The sequence below is a fragment of the Aethalodelphis obliquidens genome, unplaced genomic scaffold, assembly GCF_003676395.1.
Source record: "Aethalodelphis obliquidens isolate GAN/ISIS:26980383/991018 unplaced genomic scaffold, ASM367639v1 scaffold17, whole genome shotgun sequence".
NCBI lineage: Eukaryota > Metazoa > Chordata > Mammalia > Artiodactyla > Delphinidae > Aethalodelphis > Aethalodelphis obliquidens.
This window is the reverse complement of record NW_020837961.1, coordinates 12698395-12721954: the sequence shown is the minus strand read 5'-3', so window position 1 is coordinate 12721954 and position 23560 is coordinate 12698395. Positions and strand designations below refer to the sequence as shown.

The 23560-nt window shown below is 36.5% G+C and overlaps 1 protein-coding gene across 6 annotated transcripts in view; it reads right to left on the bottom strand.

The window, feature by feature from the left end:
• Positions 1-23560, bottom strand: part of PDLIM5 (PDZ and LIM domain 5) — a 214603-nt gene that overhangs the window by 99461 nt on the left and 91582 nt on the right. For all 6 annotated transcript variants that reach the window (XM_027116933.1, XM_027116934.1, XM_027116935.1 and 3 more), the window contains one exon: positions 900-942. In XM_027116933.1, the coding sequence (XP_026972734.1) occupies positions 900-942 (43 nt within the window). The remainder of the gene's footprint in view (positions 1-899; positions 943-23560) is intronic.

Genomic DNA, 23560 nt, shown 5'->3' with positions numbered 1-23560 from the left:
TTAATATTTAGTAGTTACATGAGGGGAAAAAAAAGGTCTTAGATGTTTCTTCACTGCCATCAGTCAAAGAAAAAAAACAACAACTAAGAAAGCTCAATTCCTCCTAAAATTAACAGAATTTGTGTTTGCAAATTCCTATCCCAGAGTAAGGATGAAGTTAAAAACAAAAAACAAAAAACAACAGCTTAAGCTTCTATGACATTCAAGAATAAGTCCCTACCATCCCCAAAGAAAAACAATCAAAATTCCTTAAAAAGCATACAATGGTGGCTCTATTATGTTTAATTTGAAGGAAAAAAAAGTAATCTAAATTAATGTTACAGAAATAATAAAGCTAACTGCGGGGGATAAAGTACCTTCATGCCTCTGGGAATCAATATAAATAAATTCAATGGAAAGGCACAAGTAAAATTAAGGAGAAAACCCCCAAAAGCACAAAACCAGATTATATGAATAATGGCTTAGGACAATTTCAGGATATATATGAGAAAAAAAGGGTACTTGCCAATAACCTAATCCAAGAATACTCTGAAAATGTAATTTAAAAACTCATTAATATTACTAATAAAATGTTATTAAAGACTTACTGTGATATTCATCTTTTTAGATTATGTGAATAGAGATAGGCAAATTAAAAGTGAAGGTAAGAAATCTGGATATGAGTTATTGATAACATACGACATTGGAAATAATGTTTAAATGATGAGGAATAATTTCAGATGATAATTCTGTATGTGTTGATTTCCACTTTCCCTCGTCATCTTTAAAGAAGAAGAACTGTGCGGAGAACTGCATCGAAACTATAAATTGTCAGTATGACTGGAGACAGGAATGCAAGTTACAGTGGTTCAAGAGGGACAGTCAAATAATGTCCTAGTGATGCTAGATTAGAAACACACCTTTTGAACAGGAACCGGCTCAGGCTTGGGTGTAGCAGATGCTCTGAGGAAAAAAAAGAAAAAGGAAAAAAACATGAATTTTTGCAAACTTCTTACTAATGGAATTTTTATTATTATATACCTCAATATACTAAATCATCAGAATTTACAGTTTCATAATTCACGGTTTTACTATTCACAATCTAATTAGTTCATGCAGCTCAAATGCTGTAAGATCCAATACCTCATATACTAGGTATTCATTAGTGTATGAATACCCACTCTACCCACTCAAGAATGAGGAAAGACAAACACCAGTCCTGTTTGCTAATGCATCCATGTTTAACCTTTAAATTAAGGCTATTCCCTACCAAAAAGGGTAAGGTAAAATAAACATGACTTTCTGATCCCTGCATGGCTCCTGAAACAAATAATCTGCATCTCTATCTCCAATAGTATCTGCCTTTTCTCCTATCATCCATGAATATGCCCAGAGGACATTGGATGTTTTTGTGAAGATACTGAATAAATTCTGGTTGAACTGGGTCACTGAAGGCATATTAATTTTGTATTTATATTCTTCAGTGCACGTTACTGTATCTGTTCTACTAAAACCAAACTAAGTTCTTCCACTAGGCTATAATTTCAGTGAATGCAATGACCGCGCCCCACTTGTGTCTATATCAGCACTACACCTGGCATGTAATAGGTCATCAGTAATGAGTGTAGAAAGGAGAGAACAGGGAAGAAGGACAAAAATCCATGCACAGAACTATTCTCATATTCAAATATATTATTCTTAATCTATTCTTTTTTGCATTATTACTGTCCCTTTGGTTACCATGGACTAATAATGATAATTGATTTGGAGTATGTCATATAATCAAGACAAATAACCAAAGTAGCAACTATCATTATCCCCATGCTTCACATGAGAAACTCCAAAATTAAAGTAAATTACTTCTAGGATGGCACTAAGGCCAACGGTCCTTATATATTACAATACACTGTCTGTAGTCAAGGACAGTAACTAAATGATTGGAGAGCTTCTAATGATTTAAAGGCTATTTTCCCAGAATTAAGGTACATGTTATGTTTAATAATGTCAGAAGCAGTTTGACTCCTCTTACAACACATAAGCCTGAGGATAAGACAGCAAGTGCAGAATTCAAGAAATGTAACCACAGTAGGTAAATAATAAGTGATAATTTTAAGATGCAAACCATGAGATCATTTTACTTACAGAGAAGCTAACACAGGATATTTGGTCTCCATGATCATAACCTAGTAATGAACTCTGATCAACATTTTTAGCAGCAACTGAATTTCCCAATAACAACTAATTTGGTTAGCCAGGGCAGGCACAGACTGAATAATTGGCTAACCTAATGAGAGACCACAATGGATGCTAACATTTGGTTAGTGCCATGTAGAATTACCCTCTGGCAGTTGTACAACTTTCCACGTGTGGTCTCAATCAGACAATTTCTCTTTTAGCTTATAGGGTTATTATAACAAGCAAAGGAAACAAGTTCAAATACAGAACAGTGGAATCTTCCTTTCATTGAAATTTCACAGTAAGATGTAATCACAAAGGATCTACTCATTAAAACTACCCAAGACATGATTGAAAGTTTGCCATGGGACTTCCCTGGTGGCACAGTAGTTAAGAATCCGCCTGCCAATGCAGGGGACACGGGTTCAAGTCCTGGTCTGGGAAGATCCCACATGCCGCAGAGCAGCTAAGCCCGTGCACCACAACTACTGAGCCTGTGCTCTAGAGCCCGGGAGCCACAACTACTGAGCCCACGTGCCACAACTACTGAAGCCCGTGCGCCTAGAGCCCGTGCTCCACAACGAGAAGCCACCGCAATGAGAAGCCTGCGCACCGCAACAAAGAGTAGCCCCCACTCGCCACAACTAGAGAAAAGCCCGCACAGCAACAAAGACCCAACGCAGCCAAAAAAAAAAAAAAAAGAAAGCTTGCCATAATAGAGAAGACAATATTCCTTTTCATTTTTCATCTGGACACTTAAAGGTACATGGAGCTCTTCTAGCAACACAAAAACAATTTATACAAAAGACGGATGTTTAACAGTCACTAGGTTTCCAAACAGAAGAAAACGCACATATCCTACATCTATGAAAACAAACCCCTTCGTTTTTTCTAGGTGTTGGTTCTTATTTAAACAGTTAGCAACAACAACAACAAAAGCCCCAGAATGGTTAGTTTTCAGTAACTTTAGAGCCCAAGCTCTTAGTCTGTTGAGAACGCATAGAGTCATGAGTCTTAACATATTTTATGGAATGAAAGTTCTACAAAAATACTTCTTAAAATATGAATTCACAAAAATATTTTAAACTGGATCTTGAATATCTGCCCTGCTTGCCTTCTGATAAAGTCCCGTAAGTGCAATGACATGAAATAAGAAAAGCAGTCAAAGAGGGACAACCTGTCCTCAAAATTCCAGGATTGAATCCACTACATGTTAGAAACACAAGCATCATTTTGTAGGTGGAAAGAAGAAAAAAAAGATGGCTTATAAGTAAATGTCAAATGGAAGAGTGAACACTAGATGCAATAAAAATTAGTTCTGGTTTAACTATTCAAATAACTACCAAATGAGTCCTAGAATCATTAAAACTTAGAAGGTTCCTTAGAGTTACTCTATCACATGCCAATCAGATACATGTCTGACCTCTGTTTGAATATATATAGGAGCTCACAGTTTAAGACATGTAATTTTTGAATCCTGTTTAAAATGGCCTTCATTGTAATGTGTTATTTTGCTTTTTTGGAATAAACAGAAGAAGTCAACTGGCCCACATTAAAAATATTTGGAAAAGCATTTTTAACACACAAAATACGTATACAAATCTATAACATACATTATTTACATTTTAAAAGATCAGTAGGGTACATAAATCTCATATTTAAGTGTGATTACATATTCTTACAACACAAACTATTGTGGCTTGGGAAATTTAGAATACATGACAATTGAAATCTGAATAATGAACAGCAATCACACCAGCTTTTTAAAAATCAAACTTTACTAATTATCACAAAACAACAGAATAAAAAGATACAACACCTTTTATTTTCAAAGTGTCAAAATTTTTAAAAAATATTAATGCATAATGTTTGTGAGAATACTCTGCTGCTGGAAGAATTATATATTATTACAGCTCTTCTGGAAAATAATTTGGCATTTATTTATAAAAGGCTTGAAGAAAGCTCACACCCTTTGACTTACTAAATCAATTTCTGGGAGTCTATCATAAGGAAGTAACCTAAAAGAGGAAAAAGACTTTATGTAAAAATATACTCATTCCCTACAGTATAACTTATAATAGTGAAAAATAGGAAACAACCAATTAAATATACAAGGAGGAAATGGTTAACTGTAATATAACCAAATGATGAAACATTATGCAATGATTAAAATCATTTTGAGAAAGAATTCTGAATTGCATGATAACATGCTTACTTTACGATATTAAGTGAAAAAAGAGAAATCTAAAATAGCATATAGAGCATGATCAATGCATGGAAAAAAGTGGTTGGAAACACACCAACATTTAGTAGAAGCTCTCTATGAATGATATTTGTTTTCTTCTCTTTCGTGTGTTTTCCACATTTTATGCACTGTACACATGCTATTTTTGATAATAAGTAAGACTATTTCTCAAAGCATGCTTCACAGAAAACTACTTTCTAAAACACAACCCCGCCCCACCCCCCAAAACAAAGGTTCTGTTATCAAAGATATCTAGAAAACTTGAAGTTAAAGTTACGTAAGCATTAAAGTTACGTAAGCATTGTTAAAGTTACGTAAAGGGACTACTCAAAGCCTTTAAATGCCCAGGAGGAAAATACTGTGGATCATGGTCCACACCCATTTGGAGTTTAGAATACTCATTTATGGAACTCGTTTTCAGAATATTCATTTGCTCAGGAAACCTTTCTCAAGGTTGGAGTTAGGAAAGGGAAAAACCCTCTGAGAAATGCTATTTTAAAGAAACAGTAAAGAGAGTAAGTCTCTGTCAGCCTGAAAAGTTTTAAGTCTCCTCCAGGTGGCTACAATTAAGGGAGAGAAACATTACAGTCCACAAAATCCTGGAAACCTTTTGTCATACAGAATATCGCTCTTACTGAGATGGTGCTTTCATGGACTTGGTTAAATAAGATACCCAAAGCCTCTGAGCATAATTTAATCGATGTTTAACGAGGAAAATCTCATTTCCTTCACCAAACTGAAATATGTATTTCCCATATTTCCTGAGGAGAAAATCCTAATATATGAATAAGGAAAGCTAGTTCTCAAAATTAAAATTTTTATAGTTGTCTTTCTTTTTTTTAGAACAATATTGGATTGAGCATCTGCTCCTTTACTTTAGAAATGTGATAGATTACTTAAAAGCAAATAATTTTATAAAGACTTTAAAATAAAGTTTTAAAACCTGATGTATCATTATTAAAAATTATTGCTACACTTTTCTGTTCAAATCCTGGGAAATACACAATGGGATAATAGATTTCCCTTTCAACCGCAGCGAGCGACACAAGTCACTTTTGTGCAGTGTGGTGTGTTTCAAACCAGAAGAGATCCTGGCAATGGCTCGGTGCCACGGGTCCAACAGTCTTCTTATTGTTCTCTCTTCCCTTAGTGCGAAGCCCCTGTATGGGAGTAAGCCACGATGGCGGGAGGCTAGTGCCCTGGCCCGGTACTATCCTCAGCTCATGGAATTCAAAGAACAAAGCCGTCAGTGTGGCTACAGCAATCTATTTTGAAAGCTGATTGACTTTTGTGAGAGCAGTATCCAAAATAAAAATCCCTGATGCATTACAACCAGTTTCAGAACTTCTGGCTGAACAGTTGCAAGGAGTTCTAAATTACAATGTTGTATTCAAAACTGGAATTGTGGTGCCCTGGTTAGAATAATGCATAGGAAAAATAATACCATAAATAAGCGACAGATCTATTAAAGATTAGATTCAAAGGAATCATGAAAAACTGCATTGTTCGAACGCTCAATGAATTTTCTAATACTGCTGTATAAAGTAATACGTTTTTAGCTAATAAAAGTTGCCAATGAATGTTCACATTAGTGTTTAAGAATGAGGAATTATGCAACAGAACTGGAGTGATAAAGATTACTCACATTACTCATTATGTCTTGGTGAAGCCTTCAACCATATCTAATACACTTAACTCATAAACAATCATACAGAAAAGAGGAGGATTTTTAGTTCATCTTCCGTGAGATGAGCTCTATCTAAGTTTCCCACAGCATGGCCATCTTTGGGCTCACTGACCTCAGGACCCATAAACACTAGGGCACATCATTAATCACTTTAATTGCAAAGTTGTCAATTTACAATAACAAAGCAACTCCAGAGGGGAAAAAAGTGAGCACTCAAGTGTGTAGAGGGATGTCTCTTTAAACCATTTCCCTATATTTAATTGTACTTCTAGTCAGCCGGCTTTCCTAAAAACTCAAACCTTAAACATTTAAATCACTTATGGCAATGCATCAGTGGTTTTTTCCAAATGATCTGAGAACACGTAAAGATTATTTTTTCTACAAACATAAGTACAAAATAGTACTTAATATCAGCATGTTATAACACCTTTTAGCTTATAGAAGATTATATTCACCACATACACATGCATTCATACACAGTCTCATTTTCTTTCTCTCTCTTTGCATTTTCTCTATTTTACTATGGGTACTAAGTAAAGTATATATATTCCTCTAGAGAGTAAGAAATAACCCAAAGCTGGACAGACTTTGAAAAGTGGGAGAAAGAAGGTAAAAAGAGAGAAGCAAAGGAACTGCTGGAGCCCATCTGAGTACCCAGGACCCCCCTCTGCTGGGGCTTGGCTTGAAATTGGGTGTGGCTCAGAGAAATCCAGGACAGGCAGTTAGCACTTGATAATTACCTCCCTAGGTAAGGGAAAGGGCTTTTGTTGTAAAGATCCTTTTCAGGTGGTCTCAGGAGTTGATGGGGCTTGAGAAGAAATTTTCAGCAACCAGTTCTAAATGAAGCCACAGAGGGAGAGAGGGTGAGGAAGGAAGGAAAGGACTTCTACTGAGCTTCCCTGACCCACACGGTTACAGTATTATCAAGGAGGAAAAAAAGGGGATGGCGGGGAGGGGAGAGAAGGGAGCACTAGGCTAAACTTAAAATGATAACATATTTCCCATTATTTGAACAATGAGAGGATTGGTGTCAGCATTCAGCTACCATTTATTGGGGTCGGTCATACTAGGAGCTCAATACTGAATTAAAGGCCTTATATACAATTCTTAAGTTTCAGAAATAAAGTCTAGAAATGTTAAATAACTTGGACCACTAAAAAGTTTAATGCCAATTTCTACATTATCCTCCCTCTAATATATCCATCTCACTTAGCAGAAGCCAACAAATCAACAAATATTTCTTCATCTCATGATATGCTACTTTATTTTCTATGGTTGAAGTACTGTTCCAAGTTTGGGAACACGGTGGTAAAAACAAGCCAAAGAAGGTCCTTGCCCAGAGTCTACATTTTAATGGAGGCGGCAGATAGTAAGTCAATAAGTAAGGTAGTTTTATAAAGTGGTAAATCCAAAATTTCCCATTATTCTACTTGATTCTAGATACAAGAAATGTTTTTTTACCCTACGTTTATTTCCAAAAGAACATTTTTATTGGGGAAGAAAGTTTCATTTGTCTGTCGTGCCTCATGTCCACACCCCCAATAACCTCAGCCTCATTTAAGGAAAAAAAAATGCATTTTTCTAACTAGTATTTATAAAATAATTTCTATAAAAAAGAATGTTGAAGAAATTATATAATATTTTAGATGTGTTCAAGGTTACATAAAAGGAATTTCAAAGTTCAGGATAATTCATACTTATTATAAGTAAAATTCTTTTAGAGTGAAAATACCATTTCAATAAAGGGTTTTATACAAGGAGGCTATTTTTGTATGCCCCATTGTTAAGAAATGGCAAACTTTACCGCAAAGGGCCAGACAGTCAATCTTTTAGACTTTGTGGGTCACAGGATGTAGATTCAACTACTCAGCTCTGCCATTATAGCTAGGAAGACAATCCAGACAAAATATGAGTGAGCATGACTGTGTTCCAATAAAGCTTTATTTATAAATACAGGAAGGGGGATGGATTTGTCCAGTAGGTCATAGTTCGCCAACCCCTCGTTTAGATTATTTTATGGTTTTGACTGTAACAAACACTCTAGGAAATATCTTACACGACCATGGCTCTTTTGGAGTCTAAACCTCATAACCATTCTGCATAATGGAAAACCTCAGATTACAATTTGTTCAGCCACTGATTGCCATAAGAAACGAGAGTTGAGCTTCCATTGTTCCTTCTGTGGTTGCAGGACACTACCTTTCAATCCCTCTTAACTCCTCTACTCCAACTTTCATACTACTTGCCGTTAAATGATCCATCTAAACTTCCAAACCACCCATTCAAATAAAATTCACACGACAGGGCACTGATACTGAAGCTTGGTAAAGGGACAGGTGTAATATTATTGGATTAAGGATGACATTTTAAGCACTATTTTTAACTCTGCACCTCAGTTCCTTTACTAATACATGATAAAGGCTACTAAAAACCTCTCTCACCTTCTGCTTCTACATATTATAAACGCAACTATTAGTAATTTTTTTTTAATTCTAAAAGAACAACTAAAAAGGATGCGCCATACATTCTGTAAGAGAAACTGAGAAGTATTAATTTCCTTCTTTCCCACTAAAACCCTATTCTTTATTTCGTATCAGACACAGATTATAATACTTTTAGGATTAATATAAACAAGCAATCTATAACAGAGTTGCATTCTCTCAAAACCTACTACGTTTATACCTTCCTTAGGGCACGATGATAATTCTATTTAATATATCTTCTCTTCCAAATCATCTGGTAGAGAAAAAAACATTATCAACATAGTACTATCAACATAATACTTCATTATTAATAAGAAACTAATAGATTTGCAAAGCAAATAATCTGCCTGCAAATAATCTGTGAAAAATTAGGAGTTCCATTTATACATCTACATTTTTCTAGTTCTTTCGTGACATTATTAAAATGCCCTTGAACAACAAATGTGGTTAAAATTCACATTAAGAGAGTAGGCATCAATAACAAACCATATGCATAATTGGCTTTTCCCAGATATCTAGCAATGCATGGTAAGAGTCAGATACTGAAGAGTAGGATAAAAGGTAAGTAGGTACGACTCACACCCTGATGTTTGTCTACTTATTTTTTCCTTCCTTTTAGGAAAAGCTTAGAGCCTTAAAGAGACAGAGAGATCCGCCTACCTTTCATATTCAGGGTTTCTCTTATCAAGGTCTTCCTTGATAGAGGAATACTTTGACAAACAGGAGAAATAGCTAATGAAGGTTGCAAGTCTAGGTTATCAACAAAATAAAATAGCTACTCTACAGTTTCTTTGCTAGTATGAGGACAGTAATTCTTCCCCTGTAGAATTATTTTGAGGATGGAATGAGGTCATGTATGTAACACACCTCACGGTGATTGGCACAAAGTAAGCAGCAACAGACTACTTTTCTACCCCTTGTGTAGAAGATACGACCCTGGAGTTCTGGAAATTATTCTCTGTTTCTGATTATATACTGTTATAACCAAACCAAATTATCTACCAGGATAGGTTTCAAGAGAAAACAACAGAAACAACAACAAACTAGAAATTATTGAGAAAATATCACTTATTGAGTACGTACCAAATGGCAATAATTTCATTTGGCCCATTCTGTAAATTATCTCATTTATTCTTCCTGAGCAAGTAGTATTGTGCTCATTTTAATTACAGGAAGCAGAAGCTCAAATAGGTTAAATAATTTGACCACAACTTAGAATTTGAAAATGGCAGAGGCAAGATTTGAACCCAAGTCCTCCAGATACTTTAAATGCAACTCTAACACTCTGCCTTCTAAAAATAATATCAAAGTGAAAGTCATAAAAGTAACTTTGGTAAAGAACTTCAGAGATCTAGAAATGCTTTCAAACAATGAATGACTATTAATTTTCTATTAACTAATAACTATTCATTTTTCAATCATGTTACTTATAGAATGTCATTTTTGGATTGATTCATGTAAAAACTGAAGTTACTCATGGTTATACATACATATATGTGTACATATGTAGTTAACATATAGATATACATAGAGAGAGGATATATATGTGGACATCTATCTACCTATCTGATTCTCGGATCTATAGAAAGTACACATTTTACAGCATGAACAATATACACATAAGTAAGAGTTTAAGTACTTCAGGAAATTCCCAGTTAAAGGTTTATAAACATGCAAAAACAAAGAAACAGGCGCCTTAAGTCCATTCTTCCTTATTGTTCCAGAGAAGAGGAATATTTTTCCCCATAGTAACAGGAATTCTTTAATAACTTCATTTTCCAGCAGGATGGGGCTGGAGGTTCCTTAATGAACATCACCTATGGTGCTAAACTAGGTGTTCTGGTCAAAATAGCAGCCAGCTTCTGAAGTTAGCGGCCATGCAGATCCCAAGACACCACATCATGAGATCTTGTGGGTATGTGTCGAGAACCTCATGTTTGTATCTCGTCTTCCTGACGATCTTGAGAAAATAAAGGACCATTGTAGTCCCCATTACAGCTATTGATGGTGATATGTTACCAATAACCCAGAATGAGTAAGACTGCTGGTCTGATGTGTGCCCTGTGATACAGGGGTGTATACCGCACATGTAAGATTACAAAAATAACCATGATGCTTCCTTTTCAATTTGGTTTAGCTACATACATTCATATATACCTAGTCACTGAATAATACATTTTAATAGGGTTCAATTCTTTTTGAATCAGCCTATACTTTTATAAACAAACACACACCCTTATGTTATGGTCAGACTCTAACTCCTGTTAACCCTCCAGATCTATTATAATTAGTATGGGCTTCTCTATTACCATAAATTATTTTAACCAAGCACTTCTCATTCCTGACCAATATGTGTTACACCTAATGCCACTTCAAGTTCAAGGGCAATACTTGTACTATATATTTTCCTTAAATTAATTTATTTTGTTAATTTATTAATTAATTCCACAAATATTCATTGAGCCCCTAACGGAACAGGGCTCTGATGTAGGAGGTTCATCAGCAGTAATGAATAACAGACAAAACCCCTACTTTGAAGGTGCTTACATTCTACTTGCAAGAGGCAGATTAAAAACAAACAAGCAAAGAATGTCACATGGTAATGAGTGTAGTGGAGTATAATAGAGCAAGACAGGGGCAGGGATACATTATTTTATATGAAGAAGTCAGAGAAGGCCTCTATAATATGAAATCTGAGCAGGGACCTGAAGAAGAGAATTCCAGGCAGACCAAACAGCAAGTGTGAAGTCTCAGAGGCAGGAATGTGCCAACGAGCTAGAATGGGAGTAAAAGCAAAAACAGCAGTGACAGATGAAGCCAGAAAGCTAACTGGGAGCCAGAACACATAAGCTACTCCATGCCACTATACGGTCTTTGTCTTTCCCTCCTCTAAGTGAGAGGGAAACGTATTTCTTTCTTTTCTTTTCTTTTTTTGCGATACGCGGGCCTCTCGCTGCTGTGGCCCCTCCCGCTGCGGAGCACAGGCTCCGGACGCGCAGGCTCAGCGGCCATGGCTCACGGGCCCAGCCGCTCCGCGGCATAAGGGATCCTCCCAGACCGGGGCACGAACCCGTGTCCCCTGCATCTGCAGGCGGACTCTCAACCACTGCGCCACCAGGGAAGCCCCGGAAACATATTTCTAAATACAGTACTTCATCTTGTAAGAAAGTTTAACCCAAACCTCAAATTACAGAACAGTAAATCTAAATACAGTGTTGACCAATAAATTAGCCTATAAATATGTTTGAACTGTATAAGCCTACTTACTAACAAAAGGAAGGGGGAGAGAGAGGGACTAAAACTTGCCCCAAATCTTAAATATATCAAGACAAATAGAATACAAATGGAAAATAGCAAAATATCTAATTTGTCCTTCAAACATCCAAAGGGTAAGAAAATGCTCTTTGAGGCTCATTTTTATATGCTCTGTCCTATGCTAATATTGAAGGCACAATTTTGGCACTAACTTTTTCCAGATACATCTTTTTCTATTCTTGTCTAGGCTAAGCACATTCAATTGCAAAATTTTTTGGTAAAGTGGGTATTTTTAGGTAATTCAATAAAATTCAAGGGGAGAAGCATTCCAACATTTAGCACAGCCTTATTAGGAAAACAAAGTCAGTCTGCTGTCTTGTGGAAAGCACAGAAATGGAAACTTTTCATTCTTTGTAGTCTAAACTTAGGTTTTTCCATTTATTTATTTAACTCTTAAAAAATAACTTGGGGGTGGGTTTAGGTTTTTTAAAAATCTGGAGTACTCAGAGTCTAGGAATTTAAAAATTAGTGATCAAATGTGGCTATTTTAGCCATAGATAAGCCAGGTCTGTCCTTGTTTAATAACTTTAAGATGAGCTATAAATTTCACATTTATCAGTTCAGAAGTAGAATCGTCTTCATCACTGAGTCTTATTAAATTAATTCAAAGTATTCTATATAATAATATCTAAATCTGAAAAAAGAAAATTTGAAGCAAGTGTTCATATATTTGTCATTTAAGAAAATTCTTATATTATTTGTGATTAACTTCACATTTATACTATCACACATAAAGGGCTGAAACACATTCGATTGTTTCTTTAAGAAACTATTTCTGTTTATAGAGACAAAAATTTGTTTATAAAATGACAGTATTACTTATATTTCTGATTGATAATTCAATGGATTTTGTTGTAAAATTTAAGCTATCTTAGAATTCCAAAGTTTTCCAATGTTAACAAAATATGTTTTTAAACAAAGAGACAATATAAAACATTATATTCTCTAATACCTCTGTCATTACAGGAAGAAAATCTGAAACTAGCAAATTAGAAACACATTCTGCCTATTTTACCAAAAAGCATGCTTGTTATCTTGAGAGAATTAATTCCCTCCACCACAGTGTGAATCTAATATATTAGAAAATGACCCTAGAATAGTGCTTCTCAACAATACACAACTCAGAACATGTGTGGCTCACCATGCACGTTCAACAACACCCAAACTGTTCTACATCTTTCAATGGGACAAATCCACTGATCCAAAGCTTGACAATTGTGGCTATGTCAAATTGCTACAAAATTTCTAAATGCTTATTCTCAATTTCAGTACTTATCTCATTGTAAACCAGGGACAAACAGTTCAAACTGGCACCAGACTTCAGGGACTGCAAACTTAGTAGCACCGAAGTAGACTACTGTTTTCGAAGTTTTCATCACAATACACAGTCAGAGATATATTTTATATCATGACCTACATGGTACAAATCTGAACCAATAAAAACATATTTTCACGTGCAATCCATTATTATGTTTTGTTCTAGTCCATTTTATTTACAAAACAAAAAAAGGAGGTTAGGGCAGATGCTGGCCCTGACTCCATAAACTGAATGCATAATAAGCCTCAGTTTGATAAAGAGTAATCTTGATGGGGGGCAGGGGGTGGGCAGAGAACTCAGAAGGGTTTGGAAGCTTGACAGGTCATATAATAAACATGATGGCTGCCTAACAGTGGTCACACAAAAATTCTCACTGAACTGAAACAGCCCATTCACAAAACAATATTAAGCTGGTTTTAATTTGTGAGAAGTATTGCATTCAATAATATCCTTAAAGGCACAAAATAAACAAATGTAGCAACAACAATAATTAACACAAAGTTCCGGCTAGTACATGTCTTAAAGCTCCATCTCACCAAATTTGCTTCTGACAGAATTATAATTACTGAGAAGAACAGAAGTGCTGACCATAGGTTACTACACGTATTGTTCCAACAACGACATCCTCCAGCAAGTACTTAAAAACTGAAGTGGATAATGAACATTTTCCCTATTTGAAAATGTGTGAAAATTTAGAGAAGCCAAACACTAATACTTAACTCTTAAGACAAATAATCTGAAATGTATTTGATTCTTTAGTGAAAGAAAAACACAACCTCTAATGTGATGTTTCCCTTAAGCTGGTGCTAAGCATCCCCTAAAACATCTCTAGAGAACAGAAATAGGAGATTCTTGTCCTATTTACTTCCTCTTTTCAAAAATTCACAGAAGGACCTGAGACCTCACAAAAGATTAGAACCAGTTCAGAGACAAACACACAGTGTGCTCTATACTGTGATCCGTTAAAAACTCTTTACAATAAATGAATATGCATTTATGTAACTCTGACACCAAAGTTCCTGATTCCTTTCAAGATAACAATGCTTCTTTTCTTCCATAACTATTCTGATATTTAACTCTTTTGGCTGCTTTTTCTAAAATGTTCTTGCTGAACACCGACCATGAGAGGTGTCTAACTGGAATGGGCTGTCCAGTGGTGATGTTCACACAGGACCTATAATACTATTGCAGGGATTCTTTCATAGAAGACAAGACCAATTGGCCACAAGGTCCCTTCAAGCTCAGGGGAACACAAACACCTCTATAACACAGCTTGTATCATACAGTGTTCTTGTTCTTTCTGAAAATCTGTCAATATTAGCTAATTCTTTTATTTCCCTTAGGTATATATGACAGGGGTGAGACTCAGGACAGCCTGGCAAATAACCCCGACACTAATACTGGCCTCAAAGACAAGCAAACCATAGGTAAATTTAAAAAATTCTTTGCCTGGGGACCTCTCTGGTGGTCCAGTGGTTAAGAATCCGTCTTCCAATGCAGGGGACACAGGTCCGATCCCTGGTCGGGGAACTAAGATCCCACAGGCCACAGGGCAACTAAGCCCGCATGCCACAACTACTGAGCACATAAGCCACAACTAGAGAGCCCACGCGCCACAACTTGAGAGCCCACATGCCGCAACAAGGAGCCCACATGCCACAACAAAGAGCCCGCGCGCCGCAACGAAGATCCCATGTGCCGCAACAAAGATCCCACGTGCCACAACTACGACCTGATGCAGCCAAAAATAAAATAAATAAATATTTTTTTAAAAAATAGAAATTCTTAGCCTGGTCACTTTGATGAGCAATGTAGTCCCCAGAATGTCCAGTATCTGACAGAGTTGAGAAGCAGATTTCTCTGAGTCAAATCCTAGTGTCAGCAGGTAGTGTAGGGAGTCCCCAGAGAAAGAGAACCAGGCATGGTTTTTGACATAAGAGAAGCCATCTTGGCCTAAGCCATTTTGTGATCTAAGCCTGGCCACAATGTTTGCCTTTGAAGGGTCTCAGTAATTAGTGATCTTAAGGAAATTGAGGGAATGCAGGAACAAAGGGAAAGCAGTCAAGAAACACTAGTTCAGTGATAAAACCGAGTCCTAGCTCCTCCTCAAGGGATATACATAACCATGTGATCCATATCTTTGAACTCTGCAGGCACTAAGGCCCCCACCCAGGTGGAGGATGCCAAAACCGCAGACTGGTCAGAACCTAAGGAATGATGATGTTGACCTTTTCCAACCCTTGTGACTTCAATCCACTAAAGCTTGCACTCTGTGAACCGCTTCCCCAATTCTATGTTGAATTCTTCTCCATTCAAACCCCTTCATGAATATGTCTGTATCCTTAGCTTAAAAGGTCCCCGATTTTGCTGTTTGGGAGACACTGCTGTGGGAAAGATCCCCAGTGTTCTCCTTACTGGCTGCAAGTAATAAATCCTCCTTCTGATCTTTGGCTTGGTTGTGTCTTTTGGCTCGACACCCACCACTAGGCAAACCCAGTTTTCAAGAAACACTAGTTCCTCCGTTCACTAGTTGTTCGACCTAGAACAAGAGTTACTTAGGCGTTCTCTCTTAGTTTCTTCACATGTAAGATAAGAATAATAACAATATTAATCCATCACTAATCCATCTTACAGGGCCATTGTGAAAACAAAAGGAAAAATGTAAGGTGCTCAGAATAGTGCTTGCCACATAAATATACACTATTACAGTGTCAGCCATGATATTTATCATTCTCCATGACACGAAAGCTGAACATAAATGGCAATTATAATCTTTCAGGCTCTAGGCTTTTGTAAGAGAAGAGAAGAGTCTAACATTAAACACAATATAGTTTTGTGAAAGCCACTTCACAGGTTCCATTTCAGAAAACGTCAGTTCTTGGCCACCGTAATCATGGGAAAGTAACTGGGGGAGTTTTGGCGGCAATGGGAAATGGCAGAGATAACTCAGTTACAAATCATCCATAAGATACAGAATCACCCCTAAATTCCCAGAACTGGTTTTCTAGACAGTTCTTTCACCTAACAACAATGCAGGACTTGGTGCTGGCTACATTTGTTTCTGAAAAGTTAGATGGAGGAGAAAGGTGAGGTCAATGACTCTCCTTTTCTGAATTCCCCTCAGGCACTTCCCTGAATCCAAGGTACAAGGACAACACCTAGGCTCACCAAAGCAGGCAGTTATGTGCACCTGCCCGCAGAAGTCATGTATGGGGGACAGTGTGGGCCTTGGATGCGTCTGAAACCATCACAGTGATTAGCAATGGAGTTTGCATAGATAAAAAACTATCACAGACTGGCCAGAGAACAAGCTGTTTCCAATCCCCACAAAGAAATCCAGCATATTAAACTTTCTCCAAAAGTGCTTCCAAGTACTGAAGTTCTATGAACAAAAAAAATTCTGATGACACAAACACCAAAGCCAGAAATATGTATGTTATGTTTCCTTCATTTTCATTTGCATCAATGGTTACAACCCAAAGGCCCAGTCATACATGGCAAAAAAATACATAAAAATTACAGATCAGAGTTAGCAGCTGTGTTCACAGGCCACACCCAAGGCTGTGGATAAGCTGCAGACCTCAATTAATGTTGGGATCCATATTTAAGGAAACTAAACTTGCATTATAACCTTTGTTCCCATTTTGATATGCACAACATCTAAGGGTTTGGCTGCTTTCACACATGGCCTTGCTTTTAGCTGTCTGTCACATAAAATTGCAATTTAGCACCTCACTGATCTCCTGTTTTCTAGGGAAACCTATCCCAAAGCAAACACTGGCATATGCTTATGCTTTGGTGCTCCTATGAAAACAAAACGTGGCACGACTCACTGTGCTCTGGTTGAATTATGTGTCTTACGTTAGTTCTGAAAAAAGAGACTAGCAGTTGGGCTTCCCTGGTGGCGCACTGCTTGAGAGTCTGCCTGCTGATGCAGGGGATGCGGGTTCGTGCCCCGGTCCGGGAGGATCCCACATGCCGCGGAGCGGCTGGGCCTGTTAGCCATGGCCACTGGGCCTGCGCGTCCGGAGCCTGTGCTCTGCAACAGGAGAGGCCACAGCGGTGAGAGGCCTGCGTACCGCAAAAAAAAAAAAAAAAAAAAAGAGACTAGCAGTTAAATGTGCTGGAATATTGATGTGTATGGCTGTAAGAAACCAGTTATTTAGTAGGAACGTTTGTTGAGGTACATCAGACTTGTAAAAATAGCACTAGACAGAAGGTCCAGTTGAGATCATTACAGTTTTTCATTTCAGAATGACCAATAATATCTGCTGTATCTTAGATATTTGTATAGCCTATGTTTGATAAAGTTGGATAGTCAGAAAACTAGGCCAGTTTCTGAAACTTGACAAAATTCTCAGAAAAGGCTTGAGAAATCAAAGACTCACACAGATCTTAACTGGTCATCTAGACTGACTTTCCTTAATATCAACATCAAAATCATAATGAAATCTTCATTTTTTCCGGCTGCCTGATAGACAAACAATAATAACTTAGTCAATGTCCAATTATCACAATTTCCTACTAGTCTAATCAGAAGTTCTCATTCTATAATATAAATTTATTTTCTTTAGTTCACCAAAAATACGGAGCATGGATATCTATATACAGACTCAATATCATTGTTATATATGAAATGCTTTAGACAAAAAAGAAAAATTCATCATATCTACTTGGATAGGAAATCCAACGCATGTTGTTAGTAAAAACACTCATAAAGATCAATATTCACTTATATAAATTAATTCTCATTAAATTTTTTACTATCCAAAAAAAGGCCATGACAGGTCATTTAATAGAAAAATAGAGAACTGATTTACTTATGATCTCACCTAGAATAAAAGTAAAGTAGCAAATCAAACCTGAAAGTCCAAATTTTTATTTCCAAGCTAGGTTAGGAACATAATCCTTCGTTATGCTTAAATGTGTTTCAAGGTTCAATATATAAAACAAATTTTAAAAGTACAGCTTCTCTAGTTGAACTGAAAGTATAAGCAGAAAATGCAGAATGCATCCCGCTGGCCTCCTGGTACCACCACTGTAGCACAGTTTGATACAGACGAATCCCCTTATACAGAGACAGGAAAAGTCAAGTTCAGGAAGAATAGGCTGACTACTATTTCATTGCCTTTTACATTATACTTGAAATCTTAGTCTTTTCTTTGCTTCAGTTTTCTCATTTGAGAAGTGGGTATAATATTTCCTACTCATCTACCTCACCATTACAAGATGAGAGCATAGTATCAAGAAAATTAAAAGCATGAATTTTATTTGGAGCCAAGCAAGACTTACTGTTGAGATCTTCACAACAGTAAGTTAGTCCAAGTTAATTAACTTCTCTAAATTTGTTTCCTCATCTGTAAAAAAGGTTACTACTTATCTCACTGGGTTATTCTGAGGATTAAATGATGTAATATATGTAAATTATCTAGCACTATACCTTAACTTGTAGTGAACAAAAAAATAGCCTAGAATATGTATGGCATTTCCATGTATTTATAAAATAAATCTACTTAACATTAAAATCATCATACGGTACTTTTATGGGCAAGTTCAGTATAAGCAGTATGTCCCACTACTCTGCCACTTGACCAGTGGCTGAAATGAAAGATTCAAATGAAAACGTTTATATACGAAAGATAAAGTTGAAAGCAGAAGGATTCTTCACATTAGTTAGTATTCAATTCTACTAGGTCATGATTCTATAATATCTCCTAAGGAGAAATAACTTTTGACAAATTTACATACATTGGAGAATGTGTGTGTGTGTGTGTGTGTGTGTGTATATATATATATATATATATTACAGAGGCATTTTAGTATGTATTATGACAATGTTTTTTTTTAAATGACGAAATCTGCTTGCAGATTTGATAATGCTAGTCCCTTCCTTAAAACTGTTTGTGTTCTCTGAATCACTACGCTGTACACCCAAAACTAATATAATACTGTAAATCAACTATTCAATTTTTATTTTATTTTATTTATTTATTTTTTGGCTGCTCCATGCAGCTTGCAGGATCTTAGTTCCCTGACCAGGGATCAAACCTGGGGTCGCAGCAGTGAAAGTGCCGAATCCTAACCACTAGACTGAAAGGGAATTCCCTATACTTTAATTTTTTAAAAAGCTATTTGTGTTCTTATACCACATGCATTTGTCCAAATTATAATTAATTATGTTACTATATGTTGATTATCTCCTTTATTAGCTAGTGTAGCAGGTCCATGATAGCAGGGCCATATCTTTCTCGTTCACCTCTATATTCCTGAAAAAAATGCACTATCTGTGTATGTGTATGTATATAGTCAGACTAGAAGAGCACATCCCAAAATATGTCTTCTCTGGATGGCATATGAATTTCTTATTTTCTGTATCTTCCAAATATTCTTTGGAAGGTGTAACTATTTTACAAATAGGAAGAAGCCACAAAATATTTTTTTAAAGATAAAAGTGCTTGAAATAAAAAATAATAGAGAACAAGGAACACAACAGCATTAATTTGAAAACCACTTCAACTCAAATGATTTTGTAACCTCTTGATGGAAGACGGCCTCTTAAAGGGATTAAGGCATGTCCCTTTACTCACATAAAGGGACAGAGAAAAGCAATTAAGTAGCTTTAAGTAATAAAACAATGAACACTGTATAAAGACAACAGAAAGATAAGACAGTAGTCCAATAACAAAAGGGAAGATGCACGTCTCATTCCTAGCAAAGACATTATCTGTACAGACAACACAGTAGAACAATATAAATATATGAAGAATGTGAAAGAAGAGTTTTTTCATAAAATGTATTTTTGGAAAATATTCTCCCATTTCCCACAAGCTTACTTAATCCAGTCATCCTCCAATACCAATTTATATATATTCTCTGAGATGCTATATATATACGCATATATATATGGAAATGAAGGCCTGCAATCACGGGCCCAGCACACTAAGCTAATCCACAGAGTGAGGGGGCCATGGCTCATGGCTCATGGCTCACTCCTTTAGGGCCCACAATACCTGGAATTGGTCTCTGTGGGACACTGTCAACCCTCTTGTTGAATTCTGATACACTGAAATTTCCCAAACTTTGGCTCAGCACTGAATACTTATATTGTCCTAAGAATGAAAAGATTGAATATAGATTTTTTAAAAAATTTACTGTTAAATAATCCTCCTAAAGTGATGATCTTGACAAAACTGGAAGAGAAACAGAACTAGAAGTAAGGTAAAATTCTCACCTACCTAAAGAGGAAGTCAGTGAATAATAACTAAAACTGATGATTCAAGAGTTAGCAGATGATTATTATTTAGAAATACAAAGGTAAATACCAGGAGAAATAATTGGTTGCCTCTGATGGAAGAGACCAGGTAAGTGGAGGTGCAAAAAAGGGACTGCTGAGGAGCTTTTTTTGTATATAAAGCTTTTAATGTCATATACTATTTGCATAAAACATTTTGATTAAAAAAAAGCTAACTTTTTTTTTTTTTTTTTTGCGGTACACGGGCCTCTCACTGTTGTGGCCTCTCCCGCCGCGGAGCACAGGCTCCGGACGCACAGGCTCGGCGGCCATGGCTCACGGGCCCAGCCGCTCCGCGGCATGTGGGATCCTCCCGGACCGGGGCACGAACCCGCGTCCCCTGAATCGGCAGGCGGACTCCCAACCACTGCGCCACCAGGGAAGCCCAAAGCCAACTTTTAAGAAGTACATTTGGTGATTCAAAATATAAAATAAGGTAGAAACATGAGGGATATGTATAAAGAGAGAATTTATGCCTAATAATTTCAAATATCATATAAGAAAATTAGATTTACTAAAAAACAAAGCAAAACAAAGGAGACCAATATCTACCAACACACAACTTCACTACATTTCTCGCCACTCCCCTCCTGCTCTGGAAGCACTTCAAACCAGACCACCTAAAGTTACCCAACCCTGCCTTGCCTTGCCTTGCCGTTTCCAGGCTCTATAACCATGTCACAGATGGGCCTGATGTTTCCCTGGGGCCTTTTTTTCCAACTGCCACTATATGAAACTAGATCAGTCCCTTTTTAGCCAATTTCAAATACCACTATTTTACGAAGCAAAATCTGAGGGACAAAAATCTTTTCCTTCTCTGTGTTCTTATATCTTTTTGCTTAGGGAAAGTTTCTTATTCTGACTTACATAATACTAGTATACATTAAAATGAGATTTTTACCTATAGTAAACTTTGCTATATATTAAGAGATTTTTATACCTTATTTTAATTCACTTAGTCAACAAGTGCTCTACTGAAGTCATAGAATGCATAATCAGAAGTTAATTTTAATACTGTCTCTTTACGTAACTACTATTTAGAAGACACTGGGCTGGCCAAAAAGTTCGTTCGGGTTTTCCATAAGATGCTACAGAAAACTCGAACAAAATTTTTGGCCAACCCAATATTTACAGTTAGCATTTAGTCTGTTCTCATTTTTATTTTAAAAACAGACCCTAAATCTCAGATATAATCCACTTCATAATATTAGTTTAAAAACATCTTTTGAACAATAATTTCATTTTCTCCCTATTTTTTCCAACCACAAGAATGTTGCCCACATTTCTTTAAACAAATCTCTCAGCCACTCAACCTGACAACTTGAGGATATTTTTAAATTATACCAGAGTATATGTTACACTGTCACGAAACAGTTGCCACTAAATGGAATATATGACTTATAAAGGAGACTGAGCTCCTCATATCTGAAAATAGTTAACTGTGATGATACATAAAAAAGAGTCATCAAAGTATGCATTTTCCAACAGCAGTAAAACACACATCTATGTCCACATCATCTCTGCTAGAGAAGCACACTGTTGTTAGCCAATAGGTAGCTTCTGAGAATTGATTAAGCAAGCTTTAAAATCATTAGGCAGAGCCAAAAATCCTACCATATTTAAGTGAACTTTACTATACAATATCTTTGCCTATTTATCATATAAGAAATAATCAGTTCACCAAGAGTCAAAAAGTCTATCAGTCCTTCTTCAGCGAATGAATATCATTTCCTAAAGCAAAAAGAAAGGAAGCTTCTTCCACTCCTCCATTTCTTCTTAGAGAACAATTTATATTCAGCTGCACCAGAAGACTTTTCCTTCTGAGCTGACCTCAGTTGTTTTCAGTTTTTCCTTTACGGGTCATATACTGGCCATAGAGGCTGGTTAGGTAAACCACTGTGTTACCTGGATTTAATTCCTCACGTGTACGCATATTTTAGCATCTCTTGCGCGTTAAGACTCTGTTATAGGTTTGTAGGAGATATCACAGAGCAGAATACGAAACGAATCCTTCCTTCAAGGATCTTACCATTTACTGGGGGAGATGAAATAAACAAGCAGTAAGGGCCAGTAAATACATGGGCTGTGGAGTGAGAGAGACTTCACTCTAGAATCAGTCTCTGGGATGGAACCCAGTAATCTGCCTCGAGCTTTTTAAGTTCAATAAAGCTTCAGGGCCTTGATTTTGGAGGACCTAAGGGATGCCCCTTGATTTACCGCACACTCATAAATTCACTAGGATCCCGTTTTAGTACAAGCAATTTACGGGGCCCTGTATAAACAGTAAATCCAGCAGTCTTCACTCAGATTACCAATTTTTCTCTCCTAAGCATTTGGCAGAATGGTTGGCATGAAAGAGGTACACAATAAATTTACCAAATAAATGCTGATTAGTAAATGAAATAGCTTCACTAGGAAAGAAACCTGTGGATTTAACTAGAGACAGATCAGCCAGAAAACTCTGAGATGAGAATGATCTCTTCCAGCAGAAGCGTTAAAATGATTCCGCAGCCTCATAGCGATGATTCCACACTGCCCTTGGCTTTATATTGTGATGTATTGTAGGACAATCCTCTCACTTTATTCTTCAAAATTTTCTAAACTCTTCTTGAGTGTTTGCTCTTCCATTTGAATTTTTAAATAGGCAATGTTTAAAGTTCAAGCTTCTATTCTTTGGGGGGTTTTTTTGGCATTTCTCCTTCTCTTGGTTCTTTCTATACCTATTTAATTTTATTCTGATAAGGACCCGGACTTCATAGTTCAGGTAGAGTGTAATTTCATAAAAGGTTACACACTATTTTCATGGACTTCTTTCTAGTAATGCTTGTGCAAATAAAATGCTGAAATATTATAATGGGTAATTTTTAATATGAGAATAATAAAAAAAATCCTTAATTACAAATATCAGAACTATTATTCCCTTTTGCCCCTCAAGTAGGGAGAACTGCTGTTGGACATGGCAGAATTTCAAAATTAGAGTTTTAGAATTCCAAACTTTGAGGGTTCCAAAATTAGACGTGTATGGAGCTGCAAGTCATCAATGCTTAAGTCAATCTCTAGTGTCTCT